Source organism: Tenrec ecaudatus, chromosome 10, assembly GCF_050624435.1.
Source record: "Tenrec ecaudatus isolate mTenEca1 chromosome 10, mTenEca1.hap1, whole genome shotgun sequence".
Lineage (NCBI taxonomy): Eukaryota > Metazoa > Chordata > Mammalia > Afrosoricida > Tenrecidae > Tenrec > Tenrec ecaudatus.
The window spans coordinates 30425687-30446482 of record NC_134539.1 but is presented as its reverse complement, the minus strand read 5'-3'; the positions used below and the strand labels follow the sequence as shown (position 1 = coordinate 30446482).

General features: G+C 49.3%; 1 protein-coding gene across 1 annotated transcript in view; it reads right to left on the bottom strand.

Moving 5' to 3' along the window:
* ACO1 (aconitase 1) overlaps nt 1–20796 on the bottom strand; it is a 61681-nt gene that overhangs the window by 1794 nt on the left and 39091 nt on the right. The window contains exons 9-20 of the mRNA XM_075560011.1: nt 19298–19398; nt 18077–18193; nt 16918–17077; nt 15470–15605; nt 14733–14817; nt 13648–13804; nt 13010–13134; nt 9239–9343; nt 8360–8502; nt 6266–6413; nt 3756–3878; nt 312–497 (exon numbers count right to left, since the gene is read on the bottom strand). Of these exons, the coding sequence (XP_075416126.1) occupies nt 312–497; nt 3756–3878; nt 6266–6413; nt 8360–8502; nt 9239–9343; nt 13010–13134; nt 13648–13804; nt 14733–14817; nt 15470–15605; nt 16918–17077; nt 18077–18193; nt 19298–19398 (1586 nt within the window). The remainder of the gene's footprint in view (nt 1–311; nt 498–3755; nt 3879–6265; nt 6414–8359; nt 8503–9238; nt 9344–13009; nt 13135–13647; nt 13805–14732; nt 14818–15469; nt 15606–16917; nt 17078–18076; nt 18194–19297; nt 19399–20796) is intronic.

Below are 20796 nucleotides of genomic sequence, written 5' to 3'. Positions count from 1 at the left end.
TCCCTAGTCTCTGAGCCACGGGAGACTGAGAGGAGTAGGAAGGGGACGACAGTGGGGCAGGCTGCGGTTGTTGAGGTGAGAATGAAACGGGTGCAACTTTATGAATTAACAGGGAGACCAGTTCTCAGAGTTATTCTCACCACCACCATGGTGTGAAGGTAAGAAGAAAACACACTATTGCAATGAGTCTAGTGCGGCCCCCTGGGCAATTTTTCTTTTCTTTTTAACCTATGTCCTTCTAACAAAATAGAGTCCAACGGGCTCACATTAGCTGGGTCTGGCCAGTGTGGCCCAGGCGAGGTCCTGCTTACCTTGACCTGGACCTTCATCCGTGGTTTCAGGCTTTCTGGGATGATGATAGTGTACCGCTCCCGCCCTGTGAGACCCAGGCTCTCTGCGTTCTCCCCAGGCAGGTACTCCAGGGGGATCACCCCCATGCCGACCAGGTTACTGCGGTGGATGCGCTCGTAGCTCTCGGCCAGGACCGCTCGGATTCCCTGATGGACCGAAAGAGTAGTTGGAAACACTCTCTTTACACACACGCCTGAAGGCTGTGTCCGTACTGACTCATCATTACAAAAAACGTGTTGTCCTCTGGTTTAAATAATGGATAGCCGGTTGCCATGGGTTGCCTCCAATGTACAGGTACTAGTCAATCATCAATCTTGGGGGGCTAGGCACTATTCTTACACCCCTTGGCCCAGGTAGTCAGCCGATATTTGAGCCCAGGAAGTCCGACTCTGGTGTCCTTAACCCCCAGGCATTAGTGGTCGAACTCTTGGCTTTCATGCGGGTGACACGGGTTTGACACACAGCCAATGAACCTCGTGTGTTTCCTCAGTGGGGGCCTGTGTGTGGCTATGATGCTAAACAGTTTCTGTGGAGCTTCCAGACTAAGACACAGATGAGAAGTCGACTAAGGACAAAGGCCTTGGCGATTCACTTTAGAAACATCAGCCACGGAGACCCCTAAGGCCCACGGCAGTTCTACTCTGATACCAATGGGGTCGCCAGGAGTTGCAATTGATTTGCTACGCCACAGAAAGTAACAACAACAATGCATTCAACACCACTGTGTGATCTGTCACCTGTCACCGTCTCTGAAATCCATGCCACACATACACACACAAAGAAAATACTTTGTGGTCCCTTGAATTTTGCTGTTTTGGTAACAGCCACAGAGCATCAGTTTTTAAAAAGCACCTTTTGGAACCTGCTCTGAAGAGAATAAATGATGAACTCGAATGCGTCGCATTTCAAGGATCAAAGTGTGTTCAGGATAGTTGTATATTCACTTCTGATAAAGTACACTCCATTGGTGATCTGTAAATGGCAATATGAAGCACTCACCCTTAAACCGAGATAACTCGATTGATTACAATCCCCGTTCTCAAGTCATAGCCAACTTAAAAAAACACCTCCAACCAGGTCTCCTGATAGCTAGGGCGCAGCCGACAGACCTTGTATTAGGGAAATTGGGGAATGTGTTAAAAAAATGCCAGTTCTACCCCAGATCTACTGAATCAGAGTCCTATGTGAGGCTGGGGGTGCAGAGAGGGGACTGTATACACTTTGAGGACCATGGCTCAGCTACAGAGCACTCACTGCTATTGAGTCGATGCCGGCACAGTGCGACCCCATGACAGGGTAGAAGCGTCCCTTTGCGTTGCCGAGGTGGTGAACGGTGGACGGAAGCAGAAAGCCCCATCTTTCTCTCTGGCTCGACTGGTGGTGCCCAACTGCCGGCCTTGCCGATCCCAGCCTATGTGTAGCCCCTAGGCCACGGGGGTCCAGAGCAGAGGTTCTCAAATCTTGCCAGACCTGAGACTCACCCAGGGGTGTGAAGCCGGATGATGCCTTTGCCTGGCTTCTTATCGATGACATCAGAATTCCCAGGATGACATCCTTGTAGAGTTATTTTTTAAAAATGCCACAGGGAGTTTCAAATTTGAGAACCGCTGCTATCAAGGAAGGGCAGCTTCCTCAGGACAGCAGCTCGTTTGGTATGGGTAATTTGGGGGTGGGGGAGGGCAGGGGGTGGCGTCAAAGGGTTTCTGGATGTGTACTCTTCATGTCCTTGCTGTGGGGAGGTGCCCCGTGAGGCTGTTTAGTCGTGCAGCATCCCCTGACTGGCTGTAGATAGGACCACTGGGAGCCAGAGGATTTTGTTGGGCTGAGATTCAAAAGTAGATGCAATGAGTCTTTCTTCCTAGTCCATCTCAGTCTGGAAGTGCCACTGAAAGCTGTTCGGCTTCAGCAACACAAAAGCCTTCCCTGACAGATGAATGAGGTGCTGGGAGCTGAATCACTGTTGCCCTTGCTCGTGTCCCGGCTCCTGGGAAACACAGCTGTGCTGCGCCGCTGACTTGCGATCCCTCCAGGCCAGGGGTGCCGGGCAGATGGCAGCGTGTATCTGCTAACTGGGCAGCCGGAACCCAGAGCAGTCCTGTATCCCAGTCCGGCCTCTAGAGGACCCCTCGGCGCGAGGTCCCTTCTTACCCTCCATCAGGCCTTGCACTTCTCCACACGATGGACTGCTCTACACCTGGGTTTTTTTTTTGTTCACAGTTCCCAGCGCCCCCTCGCAAATCTTGTTCCTTTTCTGCATTTAAAAAAAGGCACGCCTTTCCCTTCTACCAACTAAATATTCCCACCCCCTCTATAGCGTAAAACGACCCACAGAAAAGTAACAGGTGTTTTTTTACGATCTTCAAAACATCTGCAGATGCCTGAGGTCTGGAGGGCCTCCTGCCAGAGAGCGAGCGCATTTTAACTGTGTGTGGAGATCACGGTTAATGGTTGCTCAGCACGCTCATGTTCCCACCGCTGTCCACTGCGCCCTTACCCGAGGCTGAGGCTGGGCAGCAGGTTCCTCCCCTGCCTTCAGGACAAGCGGATGCTCAGGAGGTGAATGCTCTCAGGGGACCCTCGCACTGGCTACTTCCACAGAGCCGGCCGGTCTCTTTCTCGCGCAGTCTATGAGCTGACTGTCACAGGCAGTACACATACACTTTCCTAGTTTGTCCAAGAGGCCCAGAACCCATTCTTGCTAGAGTCACTTCAGAAAAAGGTCAGGCTCCTTATGTCTCCCCAATGTGGGCCTGGCCTGTGGCGCAGCAGCAGTCACCCGCCCCTCCCTCCCCCCCATGAGTTGATTCCAACTCGCTGCACCCACACGATTCCCAAGGCTGCGATGCTCAGGGACCCACACGGCGCGTTTTCCAATTGTGACCCTTCCAGGCAGCAGCTGGGCAGGGAACCCTGGCCCCACCAGAGTCCCCCAGCACAGTAACCCCGGCCACTGTGGGTCAAGGCTATGGTCCCAGTTCATCGGGGGACAGTGGCCTTACAGGAATTTGAGGGCCTCAACCTCTGAGGATGTTAAGAAAGCCATGGGCCTTCTCCCACCCCTCCTTCCCCCAAAAGGGGGGCATGTGCAAATACATATCTCTGAAAAAGAGATTCATAAGGTTCCTAAAAACCCATCCTTAGACCCACTAATATCCCAGGAAAATCCCATTTGATCTAAAGGAATCAGCTCAGCTCTTGGTTGCCCTTCACTGAGCGAAATGATTGCCGCTCTCCCAGGAAGCCGAAGGCAGAGACACAGGCCACGCTCTTCTGCGCTTGCTCCTGCATGCTGTCCCTCTGGGAAGTAAGGCAGCAGCAAGCTTGCTTCTGGGAGCCCTCCCAGTCCCGGCCTCCCTTCCTGTTCAGGGGGCAGAGCCTGCAAGGTCTTTCCACCTCACACTCACCAAGAGGAAGGGGCCCTTGGCCGCCCAGTCTCGGGAGCTTCCGGAGCCGTACTCTTTGCCAGCAAGAATGAGCAGGGGCAGGCCAGCCTGCTGGTACCGCTCGGCGGCGTCAAACACATCAAGCTGCGGACGAGAAGAGGAAGGAGAAGAGGCATAAGCCTGTGGACCCGGTGCCGAATGGGACCCGGGAAGCAGGACGGGCTCGGAGGATCTGCTGGGGAGCAGGATGGGCTCAGGAGGATCTGCTGGGGAGCAGGACGGGCTCAGGAGGATCTGCGGATGTCACCAAGTGCAATCTGGGGAGCAGGACAGGCTCAGGAGGATCCACGATGTCCAAGTCAACAGGAGGCCAGCAGGAGACTCTACCCACCAGTTCTCTGGTGGATACAGCTCCAGTTTTCTCGATTCCCTTTTAACTTCCCCAAATTAAATTTTCCCTAGACTGAACACCTACCTAATTTTTATCCTGGTTTTTGTTTGTTTAAAACACACACACATATACATATTAACATCCTAGGGCATTAGGGAGGAAAAGGAAACTAGATTAGAATATTTTTTCCTTCCAAAGATCAAACTATTTTAAAGCTTAAAATATACTTAAAAAAAAATTACGCTTCTACATGGAGGTCAAGGGCAGGCACAGCCGAAACAGATGGAATTATAAATCAATAAAGGACTAGAAAAGATGAGCATTTCAGTGCACGAGGAACTTCTTACACAAGTCGGACTTGCTTGTCCCGCACTAACGGTGAGCATTTGGCTGAGCCAGCACTTGACGGAGACCGCGGTGCCACCGCTGGTCCCGGTGAGGCGCAGTGGAATGGTGGTTTTCCGGCTACGGGAAGCCAGAAAATAAAATTCCTCAAAAGAGAAAGAGCCTCTCATTTGAAAGGAGCCCAGGAAAGGGTTGTCCCTAGCCTCTGAGGGCTTTCACAAATTAGTGTTTTGCTAGGCTGGTGGAGCCTCGGACAACTTCAAACGGCATCGCTCGAATCCAGGTGGGCGTTGTTGCCAGCCCGAAGAACCCATGGGGAGAGATTACTAGAGAGCCAGGATGCCTCCTTGTGCCCACGGAATCGTCTGATCCATTCAAAGACCAGAAAGATACAAAGAGAGCGATTACAAGACTGCATATAAAGGACACGCTTTTAAAAGGTGCTGACTCTCCTAGGGCAAAGGGCGTCTTACTGCCCGAGATCAGAAGGACTAAGCAGGCCTGCACTTCTGATCGCCTGCCTTTTCGATGACACGAGCCACACCTAGGGTGCCAAGTGCTTTATTAAACAACAGCTCCCGGCAGTGTCTAAGACAGACAAGACAGGTGGCTCGCTCTTCGGCTGTTGTGCCTCTACACTAGGTATTGTTTATACTGTTAGTTCTTTCTTATTAAAACAGTTTTATTGATGTATAATTGTGACGTACCTCATAGTTCACTGGTTTAAATATATTAAAGAGTTATTGTGTATGTTCTTGGTTTCTCCCTCAATTTCCTATTATGGCAAGGATTTCTTTTTTTTAATTAAAAGATCATTTTTTGGGGGCACTTAGAGCTCTTATAACAAGCCATACATCAATTTTATCAAGCATCTTTGTACATCACTATTTTCTAAACATTTGCTTTCTATTGAACCCTTGGTATCAGCTCTTTTTTCCTCTCCCCACCCTCGTGACCCCTTGATAAATTATAAATTATTAGTGTTCTCTTATCTTTCACTGACCGCTGTCTCCTTTCCCCCATGGTTTCTTTTGTTCGGCCCCCTGTGGGGTGGGGTGGGAGGGTGGTTATGTGTAGATCACTGCGATCCATTCCCTCTTCATCCCCCACCTTCCCCCTACGCTCCTGCTATTGCTACTCCCATTTCTGTTCCTGGACTCCGTGTGTCGTGAGCTCTTCTCTCTTATCTGTACCTGTGCACATGCTCTGGTCTAGCCCACAGTGAAAGGCAGGACCGGGGTCATGACAGTGGTGGGTGAGGAAGCCTCAAGGAACCGGAGGAATACTGTGTGTTTCATTGGTGCTTTACTGCACCACCGCCACTGGATCCACCCACTGGATCCACACGACTTTCCACCCACTGGCCTGTGATCTTCCTGCACTCGGTGTCATTGCATGCATTGTGTGAGTCTGAAGAGGAATTTGCAGACTGGTACTGGACATATGGGCTAATATTGGACTTACAGACTTGATCGGGACTGGGCTGGGATGTTTTCTTAACGCACAACTACTCTTGATATAAAGCTCTTTCTTATACACATAGAGGTGTCTCTGGATTTGCTTCTCTGGTCCACCCGACTAACCCACACTCCCAGCGGGAAGAGGGGATTCTGCAAGGACAGTGCACCATCCTACACATGGACACCGGGCAAGCGGGACTATAGGAAGCAGTAAGGAGGACAGGGCTGTGAAGACAAAGGGAAACCCAAAGGCAAATAACCACACGCAGCCCCCCAGCTGCCTCCCCCCGAGCCTGACGATGCTGCTTTCTGGAAGCTGCAGCGACGACACTCACAATTTCCCCAGAAGGTAGATGTATGGTCTGTGGCGCCTGCTTGTTCAGAAATTTGTTGAGCAAGCGGATGTTGGCAAACGTGCCCCGCGCCATGATGGCGTCGTTACCTCGGCGGGAGCCGTAGGAGTTGAACTCTCGTGGAGTTAGCCTAAAAAGACAATGAAGGGAGGGAGCTCGTTTAGTGAATGGAGGGTAAACTAAGCTGACACCAAGAAAGGAAAAAAATCAACCAACCTAGCTATTTTCTCTCAACCGATTTAGCATTATTCCCCAAGGTGAAAAGCGATTTCTACTGCGTGGACGTGAGGATGGTGGAAGGCCAGTTTACAATCTGACTGTGTGTGTGTGTGTGTGTGTGTGTGTGTGTGTGTGTGTGTGAGTGGGAGGCAACCAGGAGAATCATAATCAGGAGATATTCACTTTGCTTATCCAGCCAAGTAGCCTATAAAATGTGAGACAGGATAAAAATGGAAAATAACTCTTTAGCGAACAAAATGAAGTTCAATCCCTTTGTGACTTCTGACCGGAGCAAAAACCGGAAAAGGCATTTCCATGCACCTTCCCACGTTGGCAGGAAGATTATGTCTTCCCCTTTTTCCAAGGAACTGAGACAGAAATACAATGTTCGGTCCATGCCTGTCCGCACGGATGATGAAGTTCAGGTTGTGCAAGGACACTACAAAGGTCAGCAGATTGGCAAAGTGGTCCAGGTTTACCGGAAGAAAGACGTCATCTACACTGAGCGCGTGCAGCAAGATCAAGCGAACAGCACCGCTGTCCGTGGGGCATTCACCCCAGCCAGGTGGTTATTACGAGGTTAAAACTGGACAAAGACGGCAAAAAGATGCTGGAGCGGAGAGCCAAATCTCACCAAGTGGGAAAGGAAACGGGCAAATACAAGGAAGAATCACTGGAGAAGATGCAAGAGTAAAATATCATGTACTCAACTTCCATTAAAACTGGCACATTTGGGAAAAAAATCTAAAATGAAAAAATAAGTGAGACAACAGCAGGAAGGCAAAGACTCAGGGGAGACAGACCTGATGCAGTGGAGGGGTAGGATGGGGGGAGAGGGAGGGGTGGGAGGAGACACCACGAATGTTCTGTAAACTAGCCAACGTTGACCCCAAGCCACCAGGACCTCCGTGTAACATCATGGGTCATTTTCATAAGATTAAGAGCAAAGAAGCACAGGAGCAGGCTGCCTGGAGATGATTGGTCCTGATGCCAGACAGAAACCAATGACAGGAAACTGTCATGTGATTCACAGTGAGCCTGGGAGGAGTAGGGTGAGGCTGTCTATTCTCATGAAGATTTGCGTTTGGAAGCCCATAGGGTCTTCTACTCTGTCCTAGAGGAATAGACACGTACTTTTTTTTTTTCTGGGTAGGAGTTGTATTTACTTTAATTCAGTTCCTTAAAGAGGTCAAGCATTACCAACGTAAAGCAGAGGTGTCTGTATTCCATTCTTCATATTTACACTAGGACTGCCTGGAAGTTGTTCCCTGGACCCCATCCCTGTAGGAGTTGTTTCGAGAGGCACGTATGGGAACCAGGAAATTTTTCTCCTCAGGTAGTTCTTGTGTAAAGTCAGATTTGGGAAGCACTGATCAGATCAATCTTGGTGTAGCAGTTACAAGAGAGAATGCTGATCTAATACCAAGGAAGATCCATCTCTGACTGAAGGATCGAGCAGTGCACGGGAGAACTGGAAATCCTGGAAGCTGTCCTTCATCGATGCTAAGCCGCTCAATCTGGACATGGTAATAAAGCTCCACCCGAACTGTAGCCAGGCTACCCCACAGGTGAAGGGCCTAGCCTTGTACTTTAGCAATCACTCAAAGTGGGAGCAGGGCTATCGGTTGAGTCCAGTGCATATATCCTTGCTCAAAAAAGAAGGTCCGTCCTGTGTCTCCTGGCTGATGGAGTCTCCCACGGAAGCTATGAAGCAGCTACAAGAAGAGCAGATGGTTTTAAAACCGGACGGTTCGCTGAGAACCAAGGGGTCTGATTACAAAGAGCTGTACACGTGAGAAGGAACACTGGTCTCACCCTCACTGTGGCCCTGAGTCTGCTCCCCTCCCTCACACTTACCCTCGGCTAGTGAGGTAGCGAGCAGCTGGGCTGTTTCTTGCAATGTTTCCAGCTGGGGAGATGTGGTCAGTTGTTACCGAGTCTCCCAAATTTAATAGCACATAGGCATCGACTATAGATTTAGGGGGCTGGAGATGCAACGTCTGCAAGAGAGTACAGGAGGTCAGTGCTGGTCCAGGTTTTCTCCAACAGGTGCCCAGGTGAGCATCCGCAGTAGCAGGTCATGGACCTGAACTAGACCACAGCCCCGTATCCAAGCACAAGAAATTCTAGTTTTCTGGTTTTTAGCAGGAATGATTAGACAAATAAGGAAACTTTAAAAATTCCCAATCTCACCCAGGGAGGACGTGCCAAGTATTGGCACGATCCCTTTCAAAGCTACAGCGATGCAAATGGCATTGTCTTGTCACCCTTGCAGAGCTGCTCCGATGCTGAGGCCAACCCCGCCCCCACCCCCCCTAAACACACACACACACACAAACACACACACACACACACATACACACACAAACACACAAACACACACAAACACACACACACACAAACACACACACACACACACACACACACACACACACATCCAGCCAGGGAACAAGGACCCGAGAAACATTTTCAGGGCAGAATTCTACAGGCCTGTTACATGCACACTGTAGGCCCTCGACTCACGGAGTCCCATCCCAAAGAACCAACAGACACAGGAAAGTTGTTTACTACCGCCCAATATCCCAACTCCCTAAAATACCTCCCCCAGCACCATCTTCTTGGATATGTGTGGGTGATCAAAGCAAGGGCCTGGGGTAACAAGGTGGGTCATTTTTATAAGGAAAGAACCCTTAGGAAGAACTCAAATTTGTTCAGGGCAAAAGTAAACAGTCATACCAGGTTTTCAAAGAATGGTGGTGATTTGATGTAGGTAGATTTAGGATTCCAAAAATACAGCTTATCTGATGGGGCCGCCAAGGTGTTCCAACTTTCATTCACAGTCTGTAAAAGACAAAAAAGGCAGGCATTGAGGGGCCAGCCCCATTACCAACTAAGTGGACAGCACCCCCACCCCTGAAGAATTCACCTCAGAGGACAGCACTGAAGCTACACCTCAAGAACAGAGACTTGTCTGATCAGAGCACACAGGAGCCGATGAAAGGGAAAAGGGGAAAAACAACAAAAAAAGAGTGAAACACATCCTGGCTCACCAAACCCTGCTCCTGCTCAGAGCAGCAATGCACAGAGACGACCACAGGGCGGGCTCACCACGGGACACAGTGTTCCTCATGGACCCACAGCACCATGGGGGACAACACTAGAGACACGCAGCGGGGATTGTGCCCTCCCCTGAGCTCACTATGCAGAAGCCAGCCTCTGGGGGCATGCAGCAGAGCAATGAAGTCCTCAGGGATAGATGTGGGACCAGGGCATGGCACCCCATCAGGTTCGACTGGAAAGCACTCATGAAGGACAACAAATCGACCTTGAACTATTTGTAGGGGTTTTTTGTGTGTTGTTGTAGCGATTGTTTTACTTTCTGTTGTTGCTTCATTGTACTCAGTCTTGTGATGGCACAAGCATGTCTACCTGGAAGGGACAGGTGGGGTAAACAAGCCGGAAGAGAGAACAATGGGATGGCAATTCCGGGGGGTCATGAGGGTAGGGGAGGTGGGGGAAAGGAAGAGGGTGTTAATAAACCCAGGGACAAGGGAACAACAAGTGATCCAAAATCAGTGGCAAGGAGGGTGTAAGAGGTCTGGCAGGACTGGATCAAGGGCAATGTAACAGAGAGCATTACCTGAAACCCAAATGAAGGCTGAACATGATAGTGGGACAAGAGGAAAGTACAAAGAAACAGAGGAAAGAACTAGTAGGCAAAGGGTAGACATAGAGATTTAAATGCAGGCATATAAAGATAAATATATTTATATACAATGAGGGGGAAATAGATCTATGTACATATATTTATAGGTTTAGTATTAAGGAAATAGATGGACAGTAGGCCCCTGTTCAAGTACTCCCTCAACACCAGAAAATTTTGTTCTAACAATTCAGCAGTCTGAGATGCTCACCTTCCTGGCATGATCACTGAAGACAATGGGTGCACAAGCAAATATGGTGAAGAAAGCAGATGGTGTCCGGCTACCAAAAGATATAGCATCTGAAGTCTTAAAGGCCTGAAGATAAACAAGCGGCCATCTAGCAGAGAAACAACAAAACCCACATGGAAGAAGCACACCAGCCTGTCCTGACTTGATCACTGAGGACATAAGCAAATGCGGTGAAGAAAGCTGATGGTACCCGGCTGTCAAAAGATATAGCGCCTGGGGTCCTATAGGCTAGAAGATAAACAAGGGGGCATCTAACTGAGAAACAACAAAGCCCACATGGAAGAAACACACGAGCCTGTGAGATCACAAGGCGTTGAAGGGATCAGGTATCAGGCATCAAAGACCAAAAAAAAAAAAAAAATTATAGCATTGTGAATGATGGGGAGTGCAGAGTGGGAACCCAGGGCCCATCTGTGGGAAATTGGACATCCCCTTGCAGAAGGGCTGCAGGGACGAAACAAGCCAGTCAGGGTGCAGTGTAGCAATGATGAAACATACAATTTCCTCTAGTTCTTGAATGATTCCTCCCCTACCACTATCATGATCCCAATTATACCTTACAAATCCAGCTGGACCAGAGGATGTACACTGGTACAGATAGGAACTAGAAACACAGGGAATCCAGGACAGATGAACCCCTCTGGACCAGTGGTGAGAGTGGCTATACCGGGAGGGTGGAGGGAAGGTGAGGGAGAAAGGGGAACAGATTACAAGGATCTACATATAACCTCCTCCCTGGAGGACAGACAGCGGAGAAGTGGGCGAAGGGAGACGTCGGATGGTATAAGATATGACAAAATAATTTATAAATTATCAAGGGTTCATGGGGGAGGGGTTAGTGGGGAGGGAGGGGGAAAATGAGGAGCTGATAGCAAGGGCTCAAGTAGAAAGCAAATGTTTTGAAAATGGTGATGGCAACAAATATACAAATGTGCTTGACACAATGGATGGATGTATGGATTGTGATAAGAGTTGTACAAACTCCCAATAAAATGATTTTTAAAAATTAATAAAAGCTTATGACAAATAATATTTAATACATTTTATATGCCTGGGTGTGTGCGGGGGTGGGGGGGTGGTGGTGGAGGCAGGCACAACCACATGCCACTTTAGGGAAAATGTAACATGCCAATGTGAAACGTACTCAAGTTGGGGGTGTAAGATAAAACAATTTTAGTCTAAATGAGTAAGACCTCAAGTCTTCTTTGTCCCAAGATAATGCCATGTGAGTAACTGAAAAATACGGTGGCAGGTGGCCACTCAGATGACCTCCACTGATCCTGCCCCCCGGGGATTTCTATTCTTATGTGGTCTGAGTGGTGGCTGAACCTAGCACTTCATTTCCAAGATCAGGTGACAAAGAGGCTGGCTGTAGTCCCTGTCGCTCCCTTTGTTGGAAGTCACCAGCTACCAAGCTGAGTGCTATCCTGTGCAGAGGGAGCCTTCTACCCACCAGCCAGGGAGAAGCTGAGGCCCTCAGCCAACCATCCTGCCAATGGCTGAGCTTAAAATGGATGCTACCCCAGTTCAGCCTTCAGATGGCGCCGCAGCCCTGGATGACACCCCTTGTTTGGAGCCTTGTGATGGAAGAGGCACCCGGCTGAGCCACTGTGAGCTGATACCATGTTTTGGGGTCATTTGTTGCTTAATCATGTGAGATGACTCGTATGCATACTTACACATAAACTCAAGACTGTGCCACGCGGGTGGTTGGTGGGTGGTTGGGGAGGATTATTTACTGTGTGGACAATTGGGGAAGTGGAATTCCACAAACACTGAACAATGTCCGACACCAGCTGTGCCTAAAAATCAGCTCGAATCCTGCACAGGCCCTGATGGAAAACCTGCGCTCAGCTAAATGCCTGCCCAGCTTCCTCGTCCGGCTTCTCAAGGAGCAGCGTGGGGGAGGGTGCAGAGCTGGATTAGCATCTGCCCTCTCATTTCAACCACCAGCCCCACCCAAGGCAGAAAGCAGCAGCAGGACTAATATCCAATAGTCTCTGAAAAGAATACCGAGGCCCATATGTTCTCCCTGTGGTTCGTCCCCCCCCTCCCCCCCATCTGAAAGATGCACAGAAAGTTTTTTTCATTCAGCAGTTTGGCACTTCCTCCTGAGTGGGTTCCCCCCCAACCCGCCTCTTCCCCTTCATTTTTAAAAATAGCATCCAAAGAATACAATCCAAGAGAGAAACTCGGCCAAAGGACCCCACCTCAGAGACACACCACAGTGGCATCAGGGGCTCCCAACCTCAGAGACACAACCCCAGAGTCTCCACCGATTCTGAGAGAGGAGGGCTGGCCGGGGAGTGCGGGTCCCTCGGGCCTGTCTTTACGAGGCTGCCACGGGCCGTCTGAATCTGCGAAGAACTGGGGCCACGAGGCTGAAGTAAATGTGCGGCTATTAGAAAAGTGACTGTTATCTGGTCCCTCGTTATCTGAAGAAATGAGTGTTCCTTTCCCTGGTGCGCCCGTGAGCTTCAAGGCTGCAGACGGGACACAGAGGGGTGGTGGTGTCTTAGATACTTGCGGGGAGGCAAGTAGCGAGGGCCCTTACCTCTATTTTCTGGTAGACCTCCTTAAACATGCCAGGGATGACATACTGCCGCTCCACTGCCTGGATCTCGTCTCTGGTGGGCCAGATGTCTTTCAGAAAGACCTGCTGTCCCTTTGCATTTACCCCTGGGGCAGTGGGTGGGGAACACAGGACGGGACATTCATTAATGGACACATTCCCTCAAGACCCCGTTTTTATGATCACATACCTCTACAGTTTCACCTCCTACAGTCAATTTAAGGGGTACGGCTTTCCCATTCCATAACCTGCCGGAGGGGACTGAGGAGGGTAGTCTTCAAGTAAGAAGACGAGAGGTGAGGCAACCAGGCCTTGCTTCCCCTGCGATGTGCGTCTGCAGAGTGTATATATAGCTCAAAGCCACGTCTAGTACAACAGCCTGGATGGAGCAGGAGCTGGGAAGAGACGCTCTTGAGAGAAGCCAAATGGCAGGATCTCTCATTACTGTGCTTTAGACTTCCTTAGCCTTTAATGCATTTCACCCAGATCTTAGCTTTGTACTGAAAATACAGAAACAATTCTGTATTTCACTGTATCTTGGGAGGGTCGGTTCCACTGTTTTTTCCTCAAGGCAAACGACTTTCTTCCAGTAGTATTTCGAAAGTAATAAAGGGCCTTACCCAATGGCTCTTTCTCAAAGTCGATCCTGACGGTCCCAGCAATTGCATAGGCTATGACTAATGGCGGGGAGGCTAAATAGTTGGCCCGGGTGTTGGGGTGAACCCGGCCTTCAAAATTCCTGTTCCCTGACAGCACCCCCACGGCGACAAGGTCTCCCTGGAGAAAGACAGAGAAACAGCTGGTCACAAAAAGAAGCCGGCACCAAGGCCAACTGCGGACGTTTTCACATCGCGTGGCCTCAGTGCGTTAAGCTGCTCTTTCACGGCTCCTCTCCCGTTGCAGGGCAGACAACCACGCTGGGGCATCCCTGTGACGGACTCTGGGTCGAAAGAGGCCAACAGACATGTTCTCTGGCTTTTGTACATGAGAAAATGTCAGGTTACAAGTCAGAAGGAAGACTCCTGGTTACTGCTGTCCGAGGCCTACACAGGCAGGAGGAAGCCACAAGTACCTCCGTGGATTTTCTAGTCAATGTGAAACAAATCATATACTATTTCTGAAGAAAGACTACAAATTTCTGGGGCCCAAAGAAAGTCAGTGCGATGCAGACTCATTTGCGTGGAGATGAACCTGACCTTGAATGGACCGTGGAGTTACCAGGAGTCAACACTTCTGGACACCTGTAGGCAAAACCAGCATTTGTTGTGGACTGACTTCTGTGGCATGAGAAAGACGGGGCTTTCAACTCCCAGAAAGAGTTACTGTCTTGGAAACTTACCGGGGCAGTTCGACCTTAAGGGTCGTCCTAAGTTGCACTGACTCCACGGCAGGGATTATTTTAATTATTTTTACCGTATGTGGCAACCATTGTGCTAACTTCCTCAATTCCATGAACACTGTATTCTCACAACTTTGTGAAATAGGTAATATTAGCATCTCAGTTTTATACACACGGAAAGTGAGCTACAGGAAGGCTAATTAACCCAAGGCTATAAAACTGAATAAGCTTAGCCTGGCTCCAAAGCCTTTCTCTGAAGCCACGTCCCCGAGTTCCCTGGGCCTTGTTGAACGATCACCTTTATGTCACATTGCACGAGAACAGACGCAGTACCCAACAGCGCTGAGACCCGCCGCCTATACCCACCTGTGTGATGGCTTTTACCACAGGTTCAGGTAAAGGCCCACTGTTGCCGATGCAGGTCATACAGCCATAGCCCACCACGTCAAACCTACGTGTCCAGAGAGAAGACCAGGAAGAACGGGAAAGCTGGGGGAGGTGACGCAGGCAACAAATAACTGCATAGCTTACCTCATGAACTTAGAAATGTCTCTAGTCATGGAAGATAATTCTACACCACAGGGTGACTGAGTCATAGAACTTACTTCGAGCCCCGGGGCATACTTGGGCCCACACAAGCGAAGATGCCCCCTCTTACAGGAGCAGACAGCACACCCCACAGCACACACTTGACTTTACCCCGCCCTCCCCACACACATCATGTGTGATAAACAGCCAGTAAAATTGTGAAGGGGGGCCCCGTTCTGTTTAAGTTTACTTTAAAAAGTAAAAACCAATCCATTCAGCATTAAGCGGATGCCAACGCATGGCGTCCCTAGTGGTACAGAGTAGAACTGCACCCCTAAGGTTTTCAGAGCTTTCTTCTGGGATGCCTTTGGGTGGATTCGAATGACCAACCCTTTGGCTAGGAGTGGTAAAGTGCACGATCATGTGCACCACCAGGGATTCTGGCCCTTGAAGTCTTAGCATCCGAGTAAAAGATGATGCAATCAGATACCAACAGATCCTCTTCACCTGTGCGAAGGTGGTCTAGCAAGATACCGTGGGCAACAGCCATGGCGTAAAAGCAAAGCCGGCCTCACCCAAGCTGAGACAAGTAAGGCATGACTCCGCTTTCCCTCAGGTAGTAGGTGACCACACCACTTCCAGGGGACAGGCTGGTTTTGATGTAAGGCTTCACGTTCAGGCCGGCATCCACAGCCTTCTTGGCGAGCAGTCCTGCGAACAGTACAGTATGAGTGGCTCTCGGCACCAGGACGGCCCAGGAGAGAGACGTGCGTCTCAGTCTGCTTTTCCACCTCTGTTGAAAAAGTCCCTTCCCACAAGCACTTTCTGCTGCCTAATGGAAATCAAGCGCTCCCAGGTCCCGGGTCATGTGGATGCATGCAATGAACGTAGAATGTCATGGAAATGAAGAAGGAGATGCACGCTAGCTGTTTTTTTTCTTCTTTAAAGCAAGAGATCGAAGGCTGTCTATGTTATAGAATGGGGTTTTAATTTTTTAAAGAAAAGTTGATCTTTCTAGTTGGGTTTCATTTGTAAAAATAAAATTATAAATGGGAGGGGTCTTTCCGGAAAATATGTTCATGGATTCTAGCTGATGGGGAATCCAGGCAGCCTAGCTGGAAAAATCTTGTCCACTGATAATTCTTGAAGCAGAAAATCAGTAGTTCTTAGGCCACTGGTCTCTTGGCAAATACAGAAGCTGTGACTGGAACCCTGGTGTCACGTCTTGGGAAGGATCATGGGAACTGGAAAAAGTCGGAGAGATGAGGGGCAGGGGTGGGGGCGGAGGGGCATGCTGGTGAGCTGTGTCAGGAAAACTGGTTTGCTCCAGGACAAAGCAAGCGCAGGCAGCAACCTCTGAACTCCTGGACCGAGGAAGCTTTCCTGATGTGTTTACGTGCCCCAGAGAGAACCACCTGTTGACACTGCCTGCTCGGTGCACCATAGAGAGAGTTCTGGCGATGACAGACAGTGGACTTGAAGAGACGTTTTACAAGTGGAGACCTTGCATGAAACATTAACTCACTAGAAATGTGTAACAGGTCAAGGCCACTGAGTTTTACCCTCCCAGCACCCCGATGGAGACATGCCAAGGCAAAGCCAGTATTCAGTTCCACCATGAACCAGAAAGGGACAGGCAGTGGGGAGAGAAAAAGCCTTATCAGGGTTGTGTTTTTCCCACAGGGAAAGAACAAAGCCCGTGACATGAAAACAATTTGCTTTCCTTCTGGCATCCAACACGAGTCCTGTCTCCACCAGGAACCGGCGGCCTTGGATTGCCTCTGCTTATACTCGGAGTTAATGCCGCAGAGGAAGAGCTCTGTGTGTTACAGGGCTTTACTTTACATTGTTTCACTGGCTAACATTTACCAGGTAGCTCTTTCTGGGCCAGTAAGCCTCTGCATCTGGAAAAGACGGGTGAGGGGAGTCTGTGCAGGATACAGATAAGCCTGTGGGTCACACCGTGAGAAGGATTTCGTGTTCACATCCACGGGACACTGGGGGCAGATTCAAATGCACTTACCCGCTCCTAACATCACCGAGGGGTTACTGGTGTTTGTGCAGCTCGTGATGGCAGCAATGACCACGGAACCGTGAGCAAGTGTGAATTCACTGTCATTGTAGATAAAGGTCTGATGGTCATTGTGATGGTCTGGAGCGACGTGGAATCCTTTAAACCCTTGCTGTTGGAAGAAAACAAGATATGCAGTTATAAATCCTCACTTCAGAAGAAGAAACACTTTGATAAGTATAATTTGAAGGCCCGATTCAGACAAAACCCAAATATTTTGACTGGTAAGCTCTGAGCTATTACAGAGATATCAAAGTGAAGTTCTCTACACATTTTAAACCTCTATAGACAGCTTTACTGAGGTTATTGATTCTAACACCATGGAAATTTAGGAGACGGTATCGTTTTGGCTTGATTCAATTAATCATAATCAATAATGCAAACTAAACAGCTAATCACAGTCAATAATGAGTAAACTGAACATGGTTGGACATTGCGGACGATGCCGGTGTTCCACAGATGCAGCTCATCGCACACCTTTTCCACCAATTCAGAAATGTTCTTTGAGAATCTAAGGTCCCCAAGTCAACTGGACCAAGAGGGGACCCGGGCACAAGTCCTATCCCAACCTACGGCCCTGTCAGGGAAATCACACATGCAAAGAACAAAACGACTAAGAGTCGATGAAATGCCATCAAAGCCTCCCGGATCAAGCGTCTTCTAGGCTCAGAGGAGGGAAAGATGACTCAGCAGAGGAGCTGTTATCTATCGGACCCGAGTCTTTGAGGAGCCGATAGCCTAGGGTACGCACAGACTTGGAAGAGACATTCAGGCAGGGAGTGGGACGCGCTTGAACGCAAGAACACTGGCCAGAAAAGCTTGGGCAAATCCCAAGAACAGGTTGGCAAGAGTGACATGAGACACTGGGAAGGCCAACAAGGTGGGTTGAACTGCGTTTACAGAGGAGCATCACGTGTCTCCAGGAAGCCGCGTGGCTCATGGTGGGGAGTCATTAAAAGAACAGAGAAGTGACACCCATAGTGGCAGGCTACAGGAAGGTCCTGGTCAGCAAGTAGTGTGAAAAGAAGACTGGCCACACAGAAACCAGCCATGAGGGTGGGAGGGAGGTGACGCATCAGGGAGGGCCGTACCCGGCCTTCCAAAGGCCTACCTTAGCACCAAGACAGCTCTCAAAGTCCTTTTTCATGTCAGACACGGCGACTTTGTCCTGCGGCCTTTTTGGTCCACTGCAGCAGGGCACGACAGTCTTCAAATTTAATTCCACTATCTGGTCACCCAAAAGAGAACAGACGGCGAGATTCACATTCCACCCACAAAGAAGAAACACTGTCAGAGAAACCATACTACTGCCCGTCCAAACCGACAAGCACAATTTTCAAAACCCAGGGAGCCAATGTCCACCTTGAACACTTAAGTGACTGATTTCCCAAGGTCAAGTCGACACAGGACAGGAGAGGCAAGCAGCCACCACCTCTCCAAAAGACCAAGGCGGATGCTGTCATTACGGCCCGGAACAGCCTGTGTAGCAGGCCGCACATTCTTTTCAGACAGCTAATTTTGAGTTGGGTCTTCCACTGAAGTGATAAAACTATTACATGATCCCTGGTGGGGTATTGCTTAAGTGCTTGACTTTGAACCACCAGGACAGAGGTTCAAATGCATCAGCTACTCCCATCGGCAAATCCCTTCCCTCGGTGCTAATGTAGTGGGTTATGCACGAGGCTGCTGACTACAAGGTCAGCAGTTCAAAACCAGCAGCCTCTCTGTGGGAGAAAGAGGAGGCTTTCTACTCTCATCTAGAGAGATCTTGGAATCCCACCAGGGCAGTTCTCTATCCTATGGAGTCGCTGTTTTGGGTCAAAATCAAATCCAGGGGAGCAAGTTTGAGTGTTCTGAGTTTCCCCTCAGTGTGAAGGAAAACAAAATAAGGTCCCACATCTAGTTTACCCTCTAGTGCTAGTGGTGAACCAAATGTGAGTTCCGTTTGTACCCTCGAACATACACACCCGGCCACAGGGGGACCTCTCGGATGTATAGCACCAAGCTCTGTGTTCACCCTCGATGTCCTCTATGAAAGCGATGGGCTGAGCCGTCACACGGCCCTCACCCCCCGGGGACGCCTTGCCTCAACTGCATTCCACTGAGGGCAGCGAAGCTGCAGTGGGAAAGGGAAAGGGACTCCCGTCGCAACGACTAAGTCACTGGAAGCTCAAAAGACTTCATGATGCTCCTAGCGAGCCTAAGTTTGAGTAACGCCCCGACGTGGCCATGGCTAGCTTCCTCCAAGTGTGCCCCCAACAGGGAGCACCCCCAAGACATCACAGCTGGAGGAAGGGGGAGAGGGAGCAACTCGGTGGAGGGCAGCTCGTACCTCGGTGAAGTCTGGGTCCTGTGCGGAGTCACTGAAATCCCGGAACATTCCTACAGCCTGAAGGTACTTTTGAATGTGTTTTACTTTCACTTCATCACGACCTAAGTGAACATTTTAAAGCGCCATGAGTAGCAGGTGTTGGTAGTCCCTGGTGAGAGACTATGCCCCACTGCCGCCGCCGGTAACAGCTGGCTCAGGCATTTCAGCTCTCGGGCTAATGAGGCGATGACTCTCCAGCTGTTGCTGCTTTTGACTCAGGACCATTCACTGTGCGTGGTTCCCACCCAAGTACCGATTATCTGAGATGGCCCTGGTTCTCGCTACAGAACCACTTTTTGGGGTGACGACCTTGAATCAGGAGAATCTCAAGCCTTACTCGCGTGTTTGTATCTGCCTTTGGGGGGCTCCCGAGCTAATATTTCAAGTTATTCGTGGTAACCTGATCATCCACCCCGCTCCAAGCTTCCAGCCGTAAAACACATCTTATGCACCTGGCACTGTGCGTTAACACCTTTCCAGGGACTTCAGAAAACTCATGGAAAACGCGTCATTATCATTTAATTCTAATGTTTCATGAACTTTTTGAAGCCCTGTATTTCAGCTAACCCAGTGGTTCTCAACCTTCCCAATGTCGCAACCCTTTCATACAGTTCCTCATGTTGTGGTTATTTTTGTTGCTACTGCATCATTGTAATTTTACTACCGTTATGAATTGGGAGAACAACCCAATGAAAGGGTTGTTCTACCCCCACAGGGGTCATGACCCACAGGTTGAGAACCGCAGAGCTAAGCCTTCTAGCACACGTGTGAAACAAGTTCTGTAGTATTCTCTCTTACTGACAACAAGACGGCGGGTAAAGCTAGTTTGAAACCACCAGTCACTCCATGGGAGAGAGATTACGCTTTCTACTCCAGTCCACACTTGAAGCCACGAGGTCTACCCTGTCCTATGGAATCGCTATGAATTGGACATGATTCGATGGTAGTGAGTTTGGTTTTCAGTTGTTTATAAAGTCCAAAATCTTAACTCATGGTGCTGTATCATTAGGAATTTAGCTCTGGGTTGAATTTCTATCAAGACTGTTGAATTTCTATCAAGATTCTGATTGTCGGTGACAATATTGACCATGTATGCTGATGGATAGGTAGTCCACTCATCTTTCTGACAATTAACTGAGGCCAAGAGCTTGATTCCTAAACCCACAATAAATCATCAGTCAGCATTTTACTTGTCTGAACTGAATTGCAAAGCTTGCAGCTTGAACCTCATAAAAGGTTCATTAACATATTAATTATGATGGATAATTGAGCCTACTGTTTAGTGCATGTGGTAATTATATAATCTGTTGTCAATTTGAGAGGATTAAGAGCGAAGGGGTGGAGTTTAGCCTGTCAATCAGGTCGCAGCTTGATGACCTCATTTAGAGGCGCTACGGAGATAAACAGTTTGCTGGAGGTGGGTGCAGGTTCACTCCCGGGGAGACACTGCAGCTGACAAG